This window comes from Salmo trutta, chromosome 26 (genome assembly GCF_901001165.1).
Source record: "Salmo trutta chromosome 26, fSalTru1.1, whole genome shotgun sequence".
NCBI lineage: Eukaryota > Metazoa > Chordata > Actinopteri > Salmoniformes > Salmonidae > Salmo > Salmo trutta.
This window is the reverse complement of record NC_042982.1, coordinates 44,142,452-44,163,614: the sequence shown is the minus strand read 5'-3', so window position 1 is coordinate 44,163,614 and position 21,163 is coordinate 44,142,452. Positions and strand designations below refer to the sequence as shown.

Here is a 21,163-nt window from a genome sequence, read left to right as displayed (position 1 = left end):
TCTAGCCCGGCTGATTGTGGGGGTCCAGATTTTGCAGCTCTTTCAGAACATCACCTGACTGGATTTGGGAGAAGGAGAAATGGGGAAGGCTTGGGTGAGTTGCTGTTGGGGGTGCAGTGCTGTTGATCGGGGTAGGGGTGGCCAGGTGGAAAGCATGGCCAGCCGTAGAAAAATGCTTATTGAAATTCTCAATTATAGAGGATTTATCGGTGGTGACAGAGTTTCCTATCCTCAGTGCAGTGGGCAGCTGGGAGGAGGTGCTCTTATTCTCCATGGACTTTACAATGTCCCAGAACTTTTTTGAGTTTGTGTTGCAGGAAGCAAATTTCTGCTTGAAAAAGATAGCCTTGTGTAACAACATTCGTCGTCTGAAGAAGATGAATCATCGGACCAGAACGCAGCGTGGTAAGTGTTCATGATTATTTTAATAACTGAACACTAAAACCAAAAATAACAAAGAGAATACTGAATCAGTTCCGTAAGGTGCAAACACCAAACAGAAATTAACTACCCACAAAAACCCTGTGGGAAAAGGCTACCTAAGTATGGTTCCCAATCAGAGACAACGATAGACAGCTATCTCTGATTGAGAAAGATACCCGGCCAAAACAAAGAAATACACAAAACATAGAAAAGGGCACATAGAATGCCCACCCTAGTCACACCCTGGCCTAACCAAAATAGAGAACAAAACTCTCTCTATGGCCAGGGCGTGACACCTTGGCTTTTCTAACTGCCTGTGTATATTGGTTTCTAACTTCCCTAAAAAGTTACATTTCATGGGGGCTGTTCGATGCTAATGCAGAACGCCACAGGATGTTTTTGTGTTGGTTAAGGGCAGTCAGGTCTGGAGAGAACCAAGGGCTATATCTGTTCCTGGTTCTAAATTTCTTGAATGGGGCATGCTAATTTAAGATGGTGAGGAAGGCATTTTTTTAAATAACCAGGCATCCTCTACTGATGGGATGAGGTCGATATCCTTCCAGGATACCCGGGCCAGGTTGATTAGAAAGGCCTGCTCGCTGAAGTGTTTCAGGGAGCGTTTGATTGTGATGAGTGGAGGTCGTTTGACCGCTGACCCATTACGGATGCAGGCAATGAGGCAGTGATCGCTGAGATCTTGGTTGAAAACAGCAGAGGGCAAGTTGGTTAGGATGATATCAATGAGGGTGCCTGTGTTTACGGCATTGGGGTTGTACCTGGTAGGTTCATTGATAATTTGTGTGAGATTGAGGGCATCTAGCTTAGATTGTAGGATGGCTGGGGTGTTAAGTATGTCACAGTTTAGGTCACCTAGCAGCACGAGCTCTGAAGATAGATGGGGGCAATCAGTTCACATATGGTGTCCAGAGCACAGCTGGGGGCAGAGGGTGGTCTATAGCAGGCGGCAACGGTGAGAGACTTGTTTTTGGAGAGGTGGATTTTTAAAAGTAGAAGTTCAAATTGTTTGGGTGTAGACCTGGATAGTAGGACAGAACTCTGCAGGCTATCTCTGCAGTAGATTGCAACACCACCCCCTTTGGCCGTTCTATCTTGTCTGAAAATGTTGTAGTTAGGGATGGGGATTTCAGAGTTATTGGTGGTCTTCCTAAGCCAGGATTCAGACACGGCTAATCCGGGTTGGCAGAGTGGGCTAAAGCAGTGAATAAAAAAAACTTAGGGAGGAGGCTTCTAATGTTAACATGCATGAAACCAAGGTTTTTACGATTACAGAAGTCATCAAATGAGAGCGCCCGGGGAATAGGAGTGGAGCTAGGCACTGCAGGGCCTGGATTAACCTCTACATCGCCAGAGGAACAGAGGAGGAGTAGGATAAGGGTACGGCTAAAAGCTATGATAATAGCTATAGAATAGGTTTCTGGGGGCGATAAAATAGCTTCAAGGTTTAATGTACAGGCAAAGGTATGGTAGGATGTGAATACCCGTGTGGCTCAGTTGGTAGAGCATGGTGTTTGCAACGCCAGGGTTGTGGGTTCGATTCCCATGGGGGACCAGTATGGGGAAAAAATGTATGAAATGTATGCATTCACTACTGTAAGTCACTCTGGATAAGAGCGTCTGCTAAATGACTAAAATGTAAATGAATACAGTGGAGGTAAACCTAGGCATTGAGTGATGATGAAAGAGATATTGTCTCTAGAAACATCATTGAAACCAGGTAATGTCATTGCATGTGTGGGTGGTGGAACTGAAGGGTTGGATAAGGTATAATGAGCTTGGCTAGAAGCTCTACAGTGAAATAAGCCAATAAACACTAACCAGAACAGCAATGGACACGGCATATTGACATTAAGGAGAGGCATGCTTAGCCGAGTGATCACAAGGGTCCAGTGAGTAGTGAGGTTGGTTGGGGTCACGGTGATTCAGACAGCTAGCCAAGCCATGGGTTGCAAGCTAGCAGAAGATGGAGGTCTATTTTTTATCCACCCCGTACGTTTCCGTCAGTAGATTAGTGGGTTCCGTGTGGTAGAGGGGACCAATCCAATTGTCAAAATAGTTATAGTTATAGTGGCCCAATAAGATTGTTCGATAGACCTGTTCAGATAGCAGCCGATATGCTCAAGACAGCTAACAATTAGCGGGCCGCAGTTAGCAGATGGGCGTTCAGGAGGGGCCAGTTGAATAACTCCCTCGGGCAGATAACGTCAGAATTCCAGTCGTGAAGGCACGATGGGGCTCCGCATCGGCAGTAAAACGGGTCCGGATAGGTGATTGTAACCCAGGAGTGGCTGATGGAACTCTTCAGCTGGCTAGCTTCGGGATAATTGGTGTTTACTCCGGAATCGACGTTAGCCAATAGTCACTCGGATAGCTCACTCTAGTTAGCTGCAAGATCCAGGTGTAAATGTCCAGAGCTTGCGGTAGAAATTCGGGGATATGGAGAGAAATTAGGTCCGGCACCACATTTGGTGAGGCGGGTTGCAGGAGAGTGTTTTGAAGTTGAGTTTCTAGAAAAAATATACAAAAAGATATGCGAAGAAAAAGACAAAAAGACATAAAATACATACACACGGGACAAGACGAGGACAAAGGGCGTCTGACTGCTACGCCATCTTGGAAACCTTGAAGAAGCTATAGAAATAGAATATAAACGCAGTAGAAGTGTTGTTTCTTATATTATTGTCTCTTGTGTCTTTAGAGGACTGTTTCACTTTGATGTCCTTTTTCTTCTGTCCTTATTTTATCTTTCTTTTTTTCTGTTTTCTTCTGTTAACTAGATATTCTTTGTTATTCTTTGTTAACTAGCTAGCTTCTTCCAGGAGAGTCCCTAGAAACTGCTTAGCAACTGGTAAACAATTCAGCTAGCTAAGATAACTGTACAATAGTTACTTTTTCAAAAGCCTATCTTCTTTGTTTGTTGCTTGTTTTGTCTCCAATTCAGTCTTGCAGTTTTCTTTTGCTTTTTTCCAATGTACTTCACTCTAAAAACTCTAAAAAACCATGTAAATTTCAATATTTGTAGGAGCTCATTTTTTCAGCAGCTGCTGCTCAATTTGCAGCTCCGGAATGTGTACAATAGTCGTTTTCTTTGGCAACTGTGGTATAAGGATAAACGCTTCCGTTCTGTACTTTACCTTGGAGAAATCAACAACACAAAGCTGCGTCTTTCATTATTTCCAATGTTTATCCCTGACATATATAAGCTGTTACACTGTAAGTCAATATATAGCTAGCTGTTATAAGGTGGTATAAGTCAATATAGAGCTGTTATAAGGTGGTATAAGTCAATATAGAGCTGTTATAAGGTGGTATACGTCAATATAGAGCTGTCATAAGGTGGTCTAATTCAATATATTTGATGTTATAAGGTGTTATAAGTCAATATAGAGTTGTTATAAGGTGGTATAAGTCAATATAGAGCTGTTATAAGGTGTTATAAGTCAGCATAGAGCTGTTATAAGGTGTTATAAGTCAATAAGGAGACTGACCTTTAAAGAAGACACTTCTTTGACAAAGATGTACATTTATTTGTTTTAATACATTAAAGTTGCACAAGTTATATATTCTTTTTGATTGCAAATTACACAGCACACATCCAATTTATTCCTGTACATGAGTTAAGAAATGTAACAGTTCATTTTTTTAAAATATGTAATATTTTTTCTTTCTTCCTCTGTTCACGAGGAGCACTTGTTAATTATAAAATGTAAAAGTAAATAGCTTTCTATTCTTTAAATTATATAAATTGGTCCAAAATCCACCATCTAAGTAGGGATTGTCCCAGAGGGTTTCTTATTTTTAGCTTTCTTAGCTTCTCACAAGAGGTTTATAGATATATCATATATTTCCACTTAATATTTTAAGCTTTCCTACAAACCGTAGCTAAATACAAGAATAACAGTGTCAGTTTACAAAAAGCATCTATTTTCTAAATATACTTCATTTTTTTCTCGTATAACTGATTAAAACATACAATCATTCTGACAACAACATAATATACCATAATATTTCACAGCTCTATGATACAATAAAACATGTCTGTCTTCGGGCCAAATAAAGTGACAAAAATAATAGAATAGCAACACAAATCAAAATCAAGGGATAAAATGCATAGATTGGATCATTAGGTTAAATCATTAAGTTGGACCATTAAGTTGAATCATTAGGTTGAATCATTGGGTTGAATCATTAAATTGAATCATTAGGTTGGCTCATTAGGTTGGATCATTAAGTTGAACCATTAAGTTGAATCATTAAGTTGAATCATTAGGTTGAATCATTGGGTTGAATCATTGGGTTGGATCATTAAGTTGAATCATTAGGTTGGCTCATTAGGTTGGATCATTAAGTTGAATCATTAAGTTGAATCATTAGGTTGAATCATTAGGTTGAATCATTGGGTTGAATCATCAGTAAATGTTTTCATTAAAATAAAAATAATTTAAAGTTCTTAGTAAAGATCACAACTGTGATATGTTTTTGATTGAATTCTTTGACATTGACAAATCTTTTGATATCTATGATTTCTATCTATCTCAAATCCTGAAATGAGTGAGCGGCACAAACATACATAATATAAATCAATAATATATCCATATAACTCTGTACACGTCACTTGAAATAACTGATACATATATTATCTCAATTTCAAAAGGCAGAACTTGGCTGTAGTATATGGCATGTTTGGGTGGGCAACGTCTAGGCAACGTATAGGCAACGTATATGTAACAGTGAAGGTTCCGTCCCTCTCTTCGCCCCAACCTGGGCTCGAACCAGGGACCCTCTGCACACATCAACAACTGACACCCACGCAGCATCGTTACCCATCGCGCCACAAAAGCCACGGCCCTTGCAACGCAAGGGGAAACCCTACTTCAAGTCTCAGAGCGAGTGACGTCACTGATTGAAATGCTATTAGCGCGCACCACCGCTAACTAACTAGCCATTTCACATCGGTTACATATAGGCAACGTAGAGTTAACGTATAGGCAAAATATAGGCAACGTATAGGCAGCTTATATTCAATGTATAGGCAACATATAGTTAACGTATATGCAACTCATAGGAAACGTATAGGCAACGTAGAGTTAGCGCATAGGAAACGTATAGGCATCTTATATTCAATGTATATGCAATGTATAGGCACCGTATTGGCAACAACGTCTGGCACTAATGCCTTCCAGCAGCTTCTGTAACGCCCCTCTGTATGTTTACTTCTCAAATGGCACTCTATTCCCTAAATAGTTCACTACTTCTAGGGCTCTGGTCAAACGTAGTGCACTACATAGGGAATAGGCTGCCGTTTGGGAAACACAGATGTCAGTCCCATTCTCTGGCATCTCTCTGGCGTCTCTCTGGCATCCCTAACTCGCTGTGTGGTTCTATGGTAAATCATGACAATAAACATTAATATTTAATAGCTTGAATATCAGTTTCCAACAAATACCTACTTGACTTCACTACCACATGACCAATGCTCTTTACTCTCAACCAATAACCAATCAGCTGTCTTCAAGTGGCAAACTTCTAACCGAGCTAATAAAACAGAGTCACATGTTGCAGATATCCTTAACCGATACAATGACAATGGAGAAGAAAAAAAATCACAATTGTAGTCACTGATATGCTTTGAAAGATAATCCTCGGTTTTGTATTGACACGTTGAAAAGCAACACATGAGATAATCTGTGTTGTCGTTTGTACAAAGCTCAGATATTGACCAGGTCTGGATGAGCAAGAGAAGAGACTGAGATGGTGATCACACTGATCAGCTCTCATTGAATCCAGGCCCAGGCCTTATGGTAGTAACTCCAGGCCTTATGGTAGTAACTCCAGGCCTTATGGTAGTAACTCCAGGCCCAGGCCTTATGGTAGTAACTCCAGGCCCAGGCCTTGTGGTAGTAACTCCAGGCTTTGTGGTAGTTACTCCAGGCCTTATGGTAGTAACTCCAGGCCTTATGGTACTAACTCCAGGCCCAGGCCTTATGGTAGTAACTCCAGGCCTTATGGTAGTAACTCCAGGCCTTATGGTAGTAACTCCAGGCCCAGGCCTTGTGGTAGTAGCTCCAGGCCTTATGGTAGTAACTCCAGGCCTTATGGTAGTAACTCCAGGCCCAGGCCTTATGGTAGTAACTCCAGGCCTTATGGTAGTAACTCCAGGCCCAGGCCTTATGGTAGTAACTCCAGGCCTTATGGTAGTTACTCCAGGCCTTATGGTAGTAACTCCAGGCCTTATGGTAGTAACTCCAGGCCTTATGGTAGTAACTCCAGGCCTTATGGTAGTTACTGAGGCTTCTGACTGTGTGAACAAACCAAAGAACACAGAAACAACAAACTCAGATGTATGTGTGTGTGTGTGTGTGTGTGTGTGTGTGTGTGTGTGTTTGTTTGTTTGTTTGTTTGTGCATATACAGTACCTGTCAAAAGTTTGGACACACCGACTCATTCCAGGGTTTTTCTTTATTTTTACTATTTTCTACATTGTAGAATAATAGTGAAGACATCAAAACTATGAAATAACACATATGGAATCATGTAGTAACCAAAAAAGTGTTAAACAAATCAAAATATATTTTATATTTGAGATGATTCGAAGTAGCCACCCTTTGACTTGATGACAGCTTTGCACACTCTTGGCATTCTCTCAACCAGCTTCATCTGGAATGCTTTTCCAACAGTCTTGAAGGAGTTCCCACATATGCTCAGCACTTGTTGGCTGCTTTTCCTTCACTCTTCGGTCCAACTCATCCCAAACCATCTCAATTGGGTTGAGGTCGGGTGACTGTGGAGGCCAAGTCATCTGATGCAGCACTCCATCACTCTCCTTCTTGGTCAAATAGCCCTTACACAGCCTGGAGGTGTGTTGGGTCATTGTCCTGTTGAAAAACAAATGATAGTCCCACTAGACGCAAACCAGATGGGATGGCGTATCGCTGCAGAATGCTGTGCTTATCCATATATTTTTATTTACATATTCTTATTCCATCACTTTAGATTTGTGTGCATTAGGTAGTTGTTGGGGAATTGTTAGATTACTTGTTAGATATTACTGCACTGTCAGAACTAGAAGCACAAGCATTTCGCTACACTCCCATTAACATCTGCTAACCATGTGTATGTGACCAATAACATTTGATTTGATTTGGTAGCCATGCTGGTTAAGTGTGCTTTGAATTCTAAATAAATCACTGACAGTGTCACCAGCAAAGCACCCTCACACTTCCTCCTCCATGCTTCACGGTGGGAACCACACATGTGGAGATCATCCGTTCACCTACTCTGCCTCTCACAACAACATGGCGGTTGGGAACAAAAAATCTCAAATTTGGACTCATCAGACCAAAGGACAGATTTCCACCGGTCTAATGTCCATTGCTTGTGTTTCTTGGCCCAAGCAAGTGTCTTCTTATTGGTGTCCTTTAGTAGTGTTTTCTTTGCAGCAATTCGACCATGAAGACCTGAATCATGCAGCCTCCTCTGAACAGTTGATGTTGAGATGTTGAGATGTGTCTGTTACTTGAACTCTGTGAAGCATTTATTTGGGCTGCAATTTCTGAGGTTGGTAACTCTAATGAACTTATCCTCTGCAGCAGAGGTAACTCTGGGTCTTCCTTTCCTGTGGCGGTCCTCATGAGAGCCAGTTTCATCATAGTGCTTGATGGTTTTTGCGACTGCACTTGAAAACAAATTCCAGATTGGCTGACCTTCATGTCTTAAAGTAATGATGGACTGTCGTTTCTCTTTGCTTATTTGAGCTGTTCTTGACATAATATGGACTTGGTCTTTTACCAAAGAGGGTTATCTTCTGTATACCAACCCTACCTTGTCACAACACAACTGATTGGCTCAAATGCATTAAGAAGGAAAGAAATTCCACAAATGAACTTTTAACGTGTCACACCTGTTAACTTGTTATGGATAGGGGGCAGTATTTTCACGGCCGGATAAAAAACGTACCCGATTTAATCTGGTTATTACTCCTGCCCAGAAACTAGAATATGCATATAATTATTAGCTTTGGATAGAAAACACTCCAAAGTTTCTAAAACTGTTTGAATGGTGTCTGTGAGTATAACAGAACTCAAATGGCAGGCCAAAACCTGAGAAGATTCTGTACAGGAAGTACCCTGTCTGACCATTTCTTGGATCTCTGCTGTAACGTGACACTTTCTGAGGCTCCCATAGGCTCTCAGAAGGCGCCAGAACATTGAATGATGACTCTGCAGTCTGGCTGAAAAACAGTAGCGCATTTGGTTAGTGGTCGATCTGAGAACAATGAGACGGGTGCGCACGTGCACATGAAGAGTCTATTTTGCATTTTCAGTCTTTGAACGAAAACAACAACTCCCGGTCGGAATATTATCACTATTTTACGAGAAAAATCGCATAAAAATTGATTTTAAACAGCGTTTGACATGCTTCGAAGTATGGTAATGGAATATTTTGAATTTTTTGGTCACAATACGCGTCCGCGCGTTACCCTTCGGATAGTGTCTTGAACGCACTAACAAAACGCCGCTATTTGGATATAACTATGGATTATTTGGAACCAAACCAAGATCTGATGTTGAAGTAGAAGTCCTGGGAGTGCATTCTGACGAAGAACAGCAAAGGTAATCCAATTTTTTCTATAGTAAATCTTAGTTTGGTGAGTACCAAACTTGGTGGGTGTCAAAATAGCTAGCCTTTCACCGAAAAGCTATTTTAAAATTGGACACCGCGATTGCATAAAGGAGTTCTGTATCTATAATTCTTAAAATAATTGTTATGTTTTTTGTGAACGTTTATCGTGAGTAATTTAGTAAATTCACCGGAAGTGTTCGGTGGGAATGCTAGTTCTGAACGTCACATGCTAATGTAAAAAGCTGGTTTTTGATATAAATATGAACTTGATTGAACAAAACATGCATGTATTGTATAACATAATGTCCTAGGAGTGTCATCTGATGAAGATCATCAAAGGTTAGTGCTGCATTTAGCTGTGGTTTTGTTTTTTGTGACATTATATGCTAGCTTGAAAAATGGGTGTCTGATTATTTCTGGCTGGGTACTCTCCTGACATAATCTAATGTTTTGCTTTCGTTGTAAAGCCTTTTTGAAATCGGACAGTGTGGTTAGATAAAGGAGAGTCTTGTCTTTAAAATGGTGTAAAATAGTCATATGTTTGAAAAATTGAAGTTTTCGGATTTTCGAGGAGTTTGTATTTCGCGCCACGCCCTATCATTGGATATTGGAGCGGTGTTCCGCTAGCGGAACGTCTAGATGTAATAGGTTAATTGAAATGCATTCCAGATGATTACCTCATGAAGCTGGTTGAGAGAATGCCAAGAGTGTGCAAAGCTGTGATCAAGGCAAAGGGTGGCTACTTTGAAGAATCTAAAATATATTTTTATTTGTTTAACACTTTTTTGGTTACTACATGATTCCATATGTGTTATTTCATAGTTTTGTTGTCTTCACTATTATTCTACAATGTAGAAAATAGTAAAAATAAAGAAAAAGTAGGTGTGTTCAAACTTTTGACTGGTACTGTGTATATACTGTATTTATATATATTTCATTTATTTACATTAAGAAATATAATGAAAACAAACGACAGAACATTGTCTGTGGACAGTTTGAATGAGAAGCACCCTCATATGAGAGAAGAGGTGACTGATTTCCATCCCACTTTGTGTTTGAAGTGAAACTATGACATCCTAAATGGAACCCTTTTCCTTATATAGTGCACTACTTTACAGGGGGAGGCGGTCAAAAGTAGTGCACTATATAGGGAATAGTGTGCAAATTCAGACAACCTATATCACGTCCAGTTTTCTTTTTCCGATTCACAACATGTTATTTCTCCTGATTTACAATTCAACTCTGTACTGTACAGGACGTCACATGATACACGACTATACAATGACATAGTCCACATCTAATGACATGATACATGACTACACGATGACATAGTCCACATCTAATGACATGATACACGACTACACGATGACATAGTCCACATAATGACATGATACACAACTACACGATGACATAGTCCACATCTAATGACATGATACACGACTACACGATGACATAGTCCACATCTAATGACATGATACACGACTACACGATGACATAGTCCACATCTAATGACATGATACACGACTACACGATGACATAGTCCACATCTAATGACAGAACATACTGTACAATGAACCAGGCAACAAGAACACTAGTCCTGATACGGCTGTATAAACTCCAGTATAACCTGGTATTATTATGGTATCTCATGGCATTAGACGTATACTCTATGCCATAACAATGCAGGCTACAGCCATATCAGGGCTACAAGAAAAGGTGTTTGGATGTAACAAAAGTCCAGGAATCCCTAGCTAGAGAGTCCTAAGCACCCAACAGCACACACTGCCTGAGGTCAAAGATGGTTGAAATGACATCATTCCAACCAGAAATCAGGTTTGTAACGCTGTCATTGCAACCAGGTTTGTGCAAGCTGGATGTACAGTTCATAACTTTCAACCAACCCCCTTTCTCTCACCATCAAATATCACATTACATCTATCTTCCCTCTTATCTTCCCTCTATCTTCCCTCTATCGTATCTGTATCTTTCCTCTATCTTATCTCTATCTTCCCTGTCTTATCTCTATCTTCCCTGTCTTATCTCTATCTTCCCTGTCTTATCTCTATCTTCCCTCTACCTTCTCATGCAGTCCAAATCATTTAGCTGTGCATTCTTAGACACAAAGGCACACTGATGTCAGGTTAAGGTTGCGTCCCAAATGGAACCCCACCTTATATAGAGCCTCATGGGCCCTGGTCTGAAGTATTACACTATATAGAGCCTCATGGGCCCTGGTCTAAAGTAGTACACTATATAGAGCCTCATGGGCCCTGGTCTGAAGTATTACACTATATAGAGCCTCATGGGCCCTGGTCTAAAGTAGTACACTATATAGGGTCTAAAGTAGTACACTAAATAGGGAATAGGGTGCCAGTAGTACACTAAATATGGAATAGGGTTCCATTTGGTGTCGCAGGTCATTGATGTTCAGCCTGATGGGACAGTCAGCTGGTCTATTCAGCTAGTCATAATTATAGTGTGTGTGTGTGTGTGTGTGTGTGTGTGTGTGTGTGTGTGTGTGTGTGTGTGTGTGTACGGCATGTTCAGTGAACGCTGGTATGTCATCCAAGGCTTCAGTCAGAACAAGGTTCTGCATGATGATGTCATTACGTGGGTACTGATAGCAAAGTACTTTGCTGTAACTGAGATATAGTTGGCACCTGAACAGAACAGAGAAAGCACACGGTCACAGCTGTACTACCCTGCAACAACAGAGAGAAAGGCCGTTTCAGTTTGGCTCCAACGACGGTCTGGCACTTTCTTTGTATTTACACAGATAAGTTACATCGGAGGGAGAAAGAGACAGTAACAGTCCTGTCTGTCTGACTGTCTGTCTGACTGTCTGTCTGACTGCTGGGACCAGAAGTAACATCAGAGGGAGAAAGAGACAGGAACAGTCCTGTCTGTCTGTCTGTCTGTCTGTCTGTCTGTCTGTCTGTCTGTCTGTCTGTCTGTCTGTCTGTCTGTCTGTCTGTCTGTCTGTCTGTCTGTCTGTCTGACTGACTGACTGACTGTCTAACTGTGTGACTGTCTGACTGCTGGGATCAGAAGTTGGCTTCTTTACATGAACTAAAAGGTTCTGATTGGTAGAGGATGGTTGGTGAGCCACAGTCCTGTCTGACTGACTGACTGACTGTCTGTCTGTCTGACTGTCTGACTGCTTCGACCAGAGAGAAGTCTTTTTGACCATAATATCTGTGATGACGATGATGATGAGGACGACAGCGATGATAACGATGACAATGATGATGGTGATGCATGTCCCTGACTAGGGCACCGTTTAGAAGGACGGAAGGGATAGGGTGAAGGGGGCGGTTTTTTTATACTCTGCCAGTTAGTTTCCATGGTGATTCTGAGATGCTTTAAGTGTTTATGACCCTGTAATAAAAAGCAACATGTAGAAGAAGTCAGCTGGTAGAACAGATGGAAGGAGAGATGGTCAGAGAGGATCCTCTGTGTGTGAGAGAGTCCGTCCTCTATTCAAACACACCACTGTGGGTGTGTGTGTTAGAGAGAGAGTGTGTGTGTGCGATCGTTTGTCTGTTCTCTACCCAGACACCCAGCAGTGTGTGTGTGTGTGTCCGTCAGTCCACGTGTGCCTTGTGTCCTTCCATCGTGTACGTGCGTAAGAGAGTGCACGTCCATCCGTCCTCTACCCCGACACCCAGCCATGCGTGGTCGTCTTGACCCCATGGGTCGTGAACCCCTGTGAGGTCACCATGGGTTCAAAGTTGAAGTCCAGCGAGTCTCCGTCCATCAGGGTGTCATGAAGGATGGATTCCATATCACACTCGAACCTCTCGATGGACATGTCGTCCAGATCGCTGGGCAGTTTCTCCAGGTGGTGGTGGTGATGGGGGGCGGGGGGAAGACCCAGGCCGGGACGCCCATATCCGTTAGTGTTGATGGGGCAGAACACACCGGGCATCCCCCCTGGTCCTACATGGGTAGAGAGACCGTAGGGCACCTGCATGGGGTTCTTAACCCCCAGGCGGGTTCCGTTACCCCCTCCCCCGCTGTGGCTCAAACTGCTCAGAGACATCAGGTTGCAGCCGTTCATGGACGAGACAGAAGTGGGTGGGGTTTGGTTGCGGAGGTGAGGGTGGGTTTGGGGATGAGGGAGGCTGTGGGGGTGAGGGTGAGAGTGTGGGTGGGGGTGAAGACTCCCCCCTCTTCCTCCTCCTCCTCCTCCTCCTCCTCCGTGCTGAGAGGCGTTATATGAAGGTAGTACGCTGCTTCGTCCTGCACTAGACTGAGAGACCACCGTGTCGACCGAGGGCATCATGTCCCCGTGGGGGTCAGAGTCTGAGGTCAAGAGCTCCTTGAGGAGGCCAGCAGGACAGTTATATTGACCCAGAGATGAGGGGCTGAAGCTGGACTTGATGTCCCCCAGGGTTTGCATGGGGTTGGGGGACATGGGGGAGAGAGCATTCATCCTTGCCTGGCTGTACCGACACTTGCGGTAGTCCTGCTGCTGCTGGGGTTGTTGCTGGGGGACCATGGAGGGAGAGGAGTAGGAGGGGTAGCCCACCCCTACCCCGGGGCTGGCCTGCATTAGGGGTGAAGGAGAGCTCTGTGATGACCCCTGACCCACACCCCCTCCTCCTCCCACCTGGGTGTTCTTGGGAGAGAGGAGGTTCAGGTTATCCAGAAGGTTCTCCATAACGTTCTCTGAGCTGTGGTGATGGTGACCTAGGGAACCGGAAGATAAGAAAGTGGTCAATAAGCTTTATAAAGACATTGAAAAAAGAGATAAAGATCATCAGCATTTTGTTTCTCAGACTTTCCACGAACACTACTACTGATCTAAACCATGCCATAAACATTTCCAGACTAGCACTAGCACTACACTAGCTATAGCACAGCACTAGCCTAGCACAGCACTAGCACTAACACTACACTAACACTAGCACCTACATTAGCTATAGCACAGCACTAGCTTAGCACTAACACAGCACACTAACACTACACTAACACCAGCACAGCACCAGCACACTAACACTACACTAACACTAGCACTAACACTAGCTATAGCACCACACTAACACTACACTACACTACACTAGCACTACACTACACTAACACTAGCACTAACACTAGCTATAGCACCACACTAACACTACACTACACTGACACTACACTACACTAACACTACACTAACACTACACTAACACTACACTACACTACACTAACACTACACTAGCACTACACTACACTACACTAACACTAACATTACACTAACACTACACTAACACTACACTAACACTAACACTACACTACACTAACACTAACACTACACTAGCACTAACACTACACTAACACTACACTAACACTAACACTACACTAGCACTAACACTACACTAGCACTACACTAACACTACACTAACACTACAGTAACACTAAACTAACACTACACTAGCACTACACTACACTAACACTACACTAACACTACACTAGCACTAACACTACACTAACACTACACTAACACTACACTAACACTACAGTAACACTACACTAACACTACACTAGCACTACACTACACTAACACTACACTAACACTACACTAGCACTACACTAACACTACACTCAACTAGCACTACACTAACACTACACTAACACTACACTACACTAACACTACACTAACACTACACTCAACTAGCACTACACTAACACTACACTACACTACACTACACTAACACTACACTAACACTACACACTGCACTACACTACACTAACACTACACTAACACTACACACTACACTAACACTACACACTGCACTAACACTACACACTACACTAACACTACACTAACACTACACACTGCACTAACACTACACACTGCACTAACACTACACACTACACTAACACTACACTCAACTAGCACTACACTAACACTACACTAGCACTAACACTACACTAACACTACACTAACACTACACTAGCACTACACTAACACTACACTAACACTACACTAACACTACACTAGCACTAACACTACACTAGCACTACACTAACACTACACTAGCACTAACACTAGCACTACACTAACACTATACTAACACTAGCACTACACTAACACTACACTAACACTACACTAACACTACACTAACACTAACACTACCACTACACTAACACTACACTAACACTAACACTATACTAACACTACACTAACACTAACACTACACTAACACTACACTAACACTAGCACTACACTAACACTATACTAACACTACACTAACACTACACTAACACTACACTACACTAACACTAACACTAACACTACACTAACACTACACTAACACTAACACTAACACTAACACTACACTACACTAACACTACACTACACTAACACTACACTACACTAACACTAACACTACACTACACTACACTACACTAACACTACACTAACACTACACTAACACTACACTAGCACTACACTAACACTACACTAACACAACACTACACTAACACTACACTACACTAACACTACACTACACTACACTACACTAACACTACACTACACTAACACTAACACTACACTAGCACTACACTACACTACACTAACACTAACACTACACTACACTACACTAACACTAACACTACACTAACACTACACTAACACTAACACTACACTACACTAACACTACACTAACACTACACTAACACTAACATAACACTAACACTACACTACAGTAACACTACACTAGCACTACACTAACACTACACTAACACTACACTAACACTACACTAGCACTAACACTACACTAACACTACACTAACACTAACACTACACTAACACTACACTAACACTAACACTACACTAACACTAACACTACACTAGCGCTAACACTAGCACTACGCTAACACTACACTAGCACTAACACTACACTAACATTACACTAACACTAACACTACACTAACACTAACACTACACTAGCACTAACACTACACTAACACTACACTAACACTACACTAACACTAACACTACACTAACACTACACTAACACTAGCACTAACACTAACACTACACTAACACTAACACTACACTAGCACTAACACTACACTAGCACTACACTAACACTAGCACTGCACTAACACTAGCACTACACTACACTAACACTACACTAACACTAGCACTACACTACACTAACACTACACTACACTACACTACCACTACACTAACACTACACTACACTAACACTACACTACACTACACTAACACTACACTACACTAACACTACACTACACTAACACTACACTACACTACACTACACTACACTACACTACACTAACACTACACTAACACTACACTACACTAACACTACACTACACTAACACTACACTACACTAACACTAACACTAGCACTAGCAAGCACATTTTCTTGAGGAAATGTCCCTATGTAGTTTCTATCTGGTTTACTGACCTAGAGAACTCGCCATTTCTGACAGGCTGGGCAATGTGTTCGCCATCTTGGCCCCAGAGGATCCTGGGTAGCCCATGTGCACGTCCCCGTCTCCGAGGTCGTCCTCGGGCATGAAGGGCGAGAGGCGTCCGCTGAGCGTGCTGGCGTTGGAGGAGGTGCGCGGCCGGAAACCGCTCCAAGCATCAAAGTCATCGTTGCTGTGGGAGTTGGGGCTGCCGGGCCACTTGGAGTAGGTGCCTCCCCCTAGGATGTCTGCTCCCCCATCAGGACCACCCTGGAGAGACAACTGGAGGAGAGAGCGAGGACACAGAGAGGAGTGAGGACAGGAGAGAATTGAGGTGAGGGGAGAGATAGGAGAGGAGAGAGAGGGGAAAGAGGAGAGGAGAGAGATGAGAGAGAGGATAACAGAGATGAAGGATATATTTACAAACTCAGTTTTTCACAATTCCTGACATTTAATCCTAGTAAAAATGCCCTGTTTTAGGTCAGTTTGGGTCACCACTTTATTTTAAGAATGTGAAATGTCAGAATAATAGTAGAGAGAATGATTTATTTCAGCTTCTATTTCTTTCATCACATTCCCAGTGGGTCATAAGTTTACATACACTCAATTAGTATTTGGTAGCATTGCCTTTAAATTGTTTAACTTGGGTCAAACGTTTCGGGTAACCTTCCACAAGCTTCCCACAATAAGTTGGGTGAATTTTGCCCCATTCCTCCTGACAGAGCTGAGTCAGGTTTGTAGGCCTCTGCTCGCACACGCTTTTTCAGTTCTGCCCACAAATTTTCTACAGGAGGTCAGGGCTTTGTGATGGCCACTCCAATACCTTGACTTTGTTGTCCTTAAGCCATTTTGCCACAACTTTGGAAGTATGCTTGGGGTCAATGTCCATTCGGAAGACCCATTTGCGACCAAGCTTAACTTCCTGACTGATGTCTTGAGATGGTGCTTCAATATATCCACATAATTTTCCTACCTCATGATGCCATCTATTTTGTGAAGTGCACGAGTCCCTCCTGCAGCAAAGCACCCCCACAACATGATGCTGCCACCCCCGTGCTTCACGGTTGGGATGGTGTTCTTTGGCTTGCAAGCCTCCCCCTTTTTCCTCCAAACATAACGATGGTCATTATGGCCAAACAGTTCCATTTTTGTTTCATCAGACCAAAGGACATTTCTCCAAAAAGTACGATCTTTGTCCCCATGTGCAGTTGCAAACTGTAGTCTGGCTTTTTTAAGGCGGTTTTGGAGCAGTGGCTTCTTCCTTGCTGAGCGGCCTTTCAGGTTGTGCTGATATAGGACTTGTTTTACTGTGGATATAGATACTTTTGTACCTGTTTCCTTCAGCATCTTCACAAGGTCCTTTGCTGTTGTTCTGGGATTGATTTGCACTTTTCACACTAAAGTACGTTCATCTCTAGGAGACAGAATGCGTCTCCTTCCTGAGCGGTATGACGGCTGTGTGGTCCCATGGTGTTTATACTTGCATACTAATTGTTTGTACAGATGAACGTGGTACCTTCAGGTGTTTGGAAATTGCTCCCAAGGATAAACCAGACTTGTGGATGTCTACAATAATTTTTCTGAGGTCTTGGCTGATTTCTTTGATTTTCCCATGATGTCAAGCAAAGAGGCACTGAGTTTGAAGGTAGGCCTTGAAATACATCCACAGGTACACCTCCAATTGACTCAAATTATATCAATTAGCCTATTAGAAGCTTCTAAAGCCATGACATCATTTTCTGGGATTTTCCAAGCTGTTTAAAGGCACAGTCAACTTAGTGTATGTAAACTTCTGACCCACTGGAATTGTGATACAGTGAATTATAAGTGAAATAACCTGTCTGTAAACAATTGATTAAAAATTACTTGTGTCATGCACAAAGTAGATGTCCTAACCGACTTGACAAAACTATAGTTTGTTAACAAGAAATTTGTGGAGTGGTTGAAAAATGAGTTTTAATGACTCCAACCTAAATGTATATAAACTTCCGACATCAACTGTAGGTATCAAATCATTAAGGCCCTCTCAAGAGACCTGGCCTGGTCAGGAAAAACTCATGGTCTGCCTATAGATACTGTATAGATACTGTATAGATATAGATACTGTATAGATATAGATACTGTATAGATACTGTATAGATATAGATACTGTATAGATATAGATACTGTACAGATACTGTATAGATATAGATATAGATACTGTATAGATACTGTATAGATATAGATACTGTATAGATACTGTATAGATACTGTATAGATATAGATACTGTATAGATAATGTATAGATATAGATACTGTATAGTTATAGATACTGTATAGATACTGTATAGATATAGATACTGTATAGATACTGTATAGATATAGATACTGTATAGATATAGATACTGTACAGATACTGTATAGATATAGATATAGATACTGTACAGATACTGTATAGATATAGATACTGTATAGATACTGTATAGATACTGTATAGATATAGATACTGTATAGATAATGTATAGATATAGATACTGTATAGTTATAGATACTGTATAGATACTGTATAGATATAGATACTGTATAGATACTGTATAGATATAGATACTGTATAGATACTGTATAGATATAGATACTGTATAGATACTGTAGGTAATATAATAAAGACATTGAACAACAGTTTATTTCTGTACCTTCTTCTTAGCAGCCCGTCCTCTGCTCTTGGCGAACTTGCTGTTGTTGTTGTCCATGGAGGCTGCTCTACGTCGAGGGGACTTCCCAGTCTTCCCTCCCTCAGGGTTTAGCATCCACCAGGAACTCTTCCCTGTCCCCTCGTTCTGCACGCGGACGAACCGACTGTGGAGGGACAGGTTGTGCCGGATAGAGTTCTGGAGAGATGGGGAGAGAGATGGAGAGAGAGATGGAGAGAAGGGTGAGAATGGTTGTGACGAGCCCAGAGCTTTCCACAAAAAGAATAACAAAATAAACACTTCCAAAAAAGGGACAGTTTCACGGTGAGCTCAGTCTTTAGTTCATGGTATTATTCTATTAAAAAATCTGCAGCGTTTCGACCACGTCGTCGTTGTCATAGCTTGTACTGTGATGCGTTTGCTCTTTAAAGACCACTTGTAGGCAGCAGACAGTGGGATTGACGTAACATCCCTTTACCACTGAAATGCCATGTTGAGATGTATGACACGGTTTTCACTGAGGCTACTTCCCAAAGTGGCACTCTATTCCCCCCTACATAGTGCACTACTTTTGACCAGATGGGCCATAGGGTAGTAGTGCACTTCAGTATATAAATAGGGAATAGAGTGCCACTAGGGACTGTCTTTTCACTGTGTGCCCTTTCCTGTAACATCTCAGCATACAGGCTTAAATTCCCTCCAGCTGCCTGGCTTTATAAATAAATTAAATAGAAGGTCACTACTACACCAGCTAATACCAGGTAGAGGAGAAGGTCACTACTACACCAGCTAATACCAGGTAGAGGAGAAGGTCACTACTACACCAGCTAATACCAGGTAGAGGAGAAGGTCACTACTACACCAGCTAATACCAGGTAGAGGAGAAGGTCACTACTACACCAGCTAATACCAGGTAGAGGAGAAGGTCACTACTACACCAGCTAATACCAGGTAGAGGAGAAGGTCACTACTACACCAGCTAATACCAGGTAGAGGAGAAGGTCACTACTACACAGAGTAGAGGAGAAGTACAGCTCTGTACTGAGCCATCTCTACAGACCATAATATTACAGAAGTACAGCTCTGTACTGAGCCATCTCTACAGACCATAATATTACAACATTATAGTACAGCTCTGTACTGAGCCATCTCTATAGACCATAATATTACAGCAGTACAGCTCTGTACTGAGCCATCTCTACAGACCATAATATTACAACATTATAGTACAGCTCTGTACTGAGCCATCTCTATAGACCATAATATTACAGCAGTACAGCTCTGTACTGAGCCATCTCTACAGACCATAATATTACAACATTATAGTACAGCTCTGTACGAAGCTATGTCTATACACCTCTCCTCTCTCATCAACAAAGCAGCATGATGTCTTTGATTTATGTCCTTCATAATTATAGTTGCTCTGGTTGGCGCGACTCGGCTATAGTATGCAAGTCAGAATGGCGCCGGAGGGGAAGGCTGCCGTTTTATGGGCTCTATAACTAACTGTGCTATTTTGTTTTTTTTTCGAATTGTTTGTAACTTATTTTGTACATAATGACCGAAAAGAGTGTCTGGACATCAGAACAGCGACTATTTACCTTGAATTGGACAAATAATTTTTCTTTAATGAGTCGGCCGAGAGGGATTTACTCCAGACACCCGAACAGGCCTTCATCCCCGTCATTCGCAGGAGAAAGAGACGGAGGTTTCGCGGAAGGAGATCGGGGTATCTTGTGAGGATCCGGCGACGAGTGGCTAATCTGCCTTTGCCATCTGTACTATTGGCCAACGTACAATCGCTGGATAATAAAGTGGACGAACTAAAAGCACGTTTATCCTACCAACGGGATATTAAAAACTGTAATATCTTATGTTTCAGAGAGTCGTGGCTGGTTATATACACTGTATCGGCAGGATAGAACAGCGGCCTCTGGTAAGACAAGGGGTGACGGTCTATGTATATTTGTAAACAACAGCTGGAGCACGAAAATCTAAGGAAG

The 21,163-nt window shown here is 42.1% G+C and overlaps 1 protein-coding gene across 1 annotated transcript in view; it reads right to left on the bottom strand.

Annotated features, from left to right (window-relative positions):
• Positions 1 to 12,584: 12,584 nt before the first annotated feature.
• foxo1a (forkhead box O1 a) overlaps positions 12,585 to 21,163 on the bottom strand; it is a 31,439-nt gene continuing 22,860 nt past the window's right edge. The window contains exons 2-4 of the mRNA XM_029716126.1: positions 19,164 to 19,489; positions 16,488 to 16,773; positions 12,585 to 13,755 (exon numbers count right to left, since the gene is read on the bottom strand). Of these exons, the coding sequence (XP_029571986.1) occupies positions 12,716 to 13,755; positions 16,488 to 16,773; positions 19,164 to 19,489 (1,652 nt within the window). The 3' untranslated portion in view covers positions 12,585 to 12,715. The remainder of the gene's footprint in view (positions 13,756 to 16,487; positions 16,774 to 19,163; positions 19,490 to 21,163) is intronic.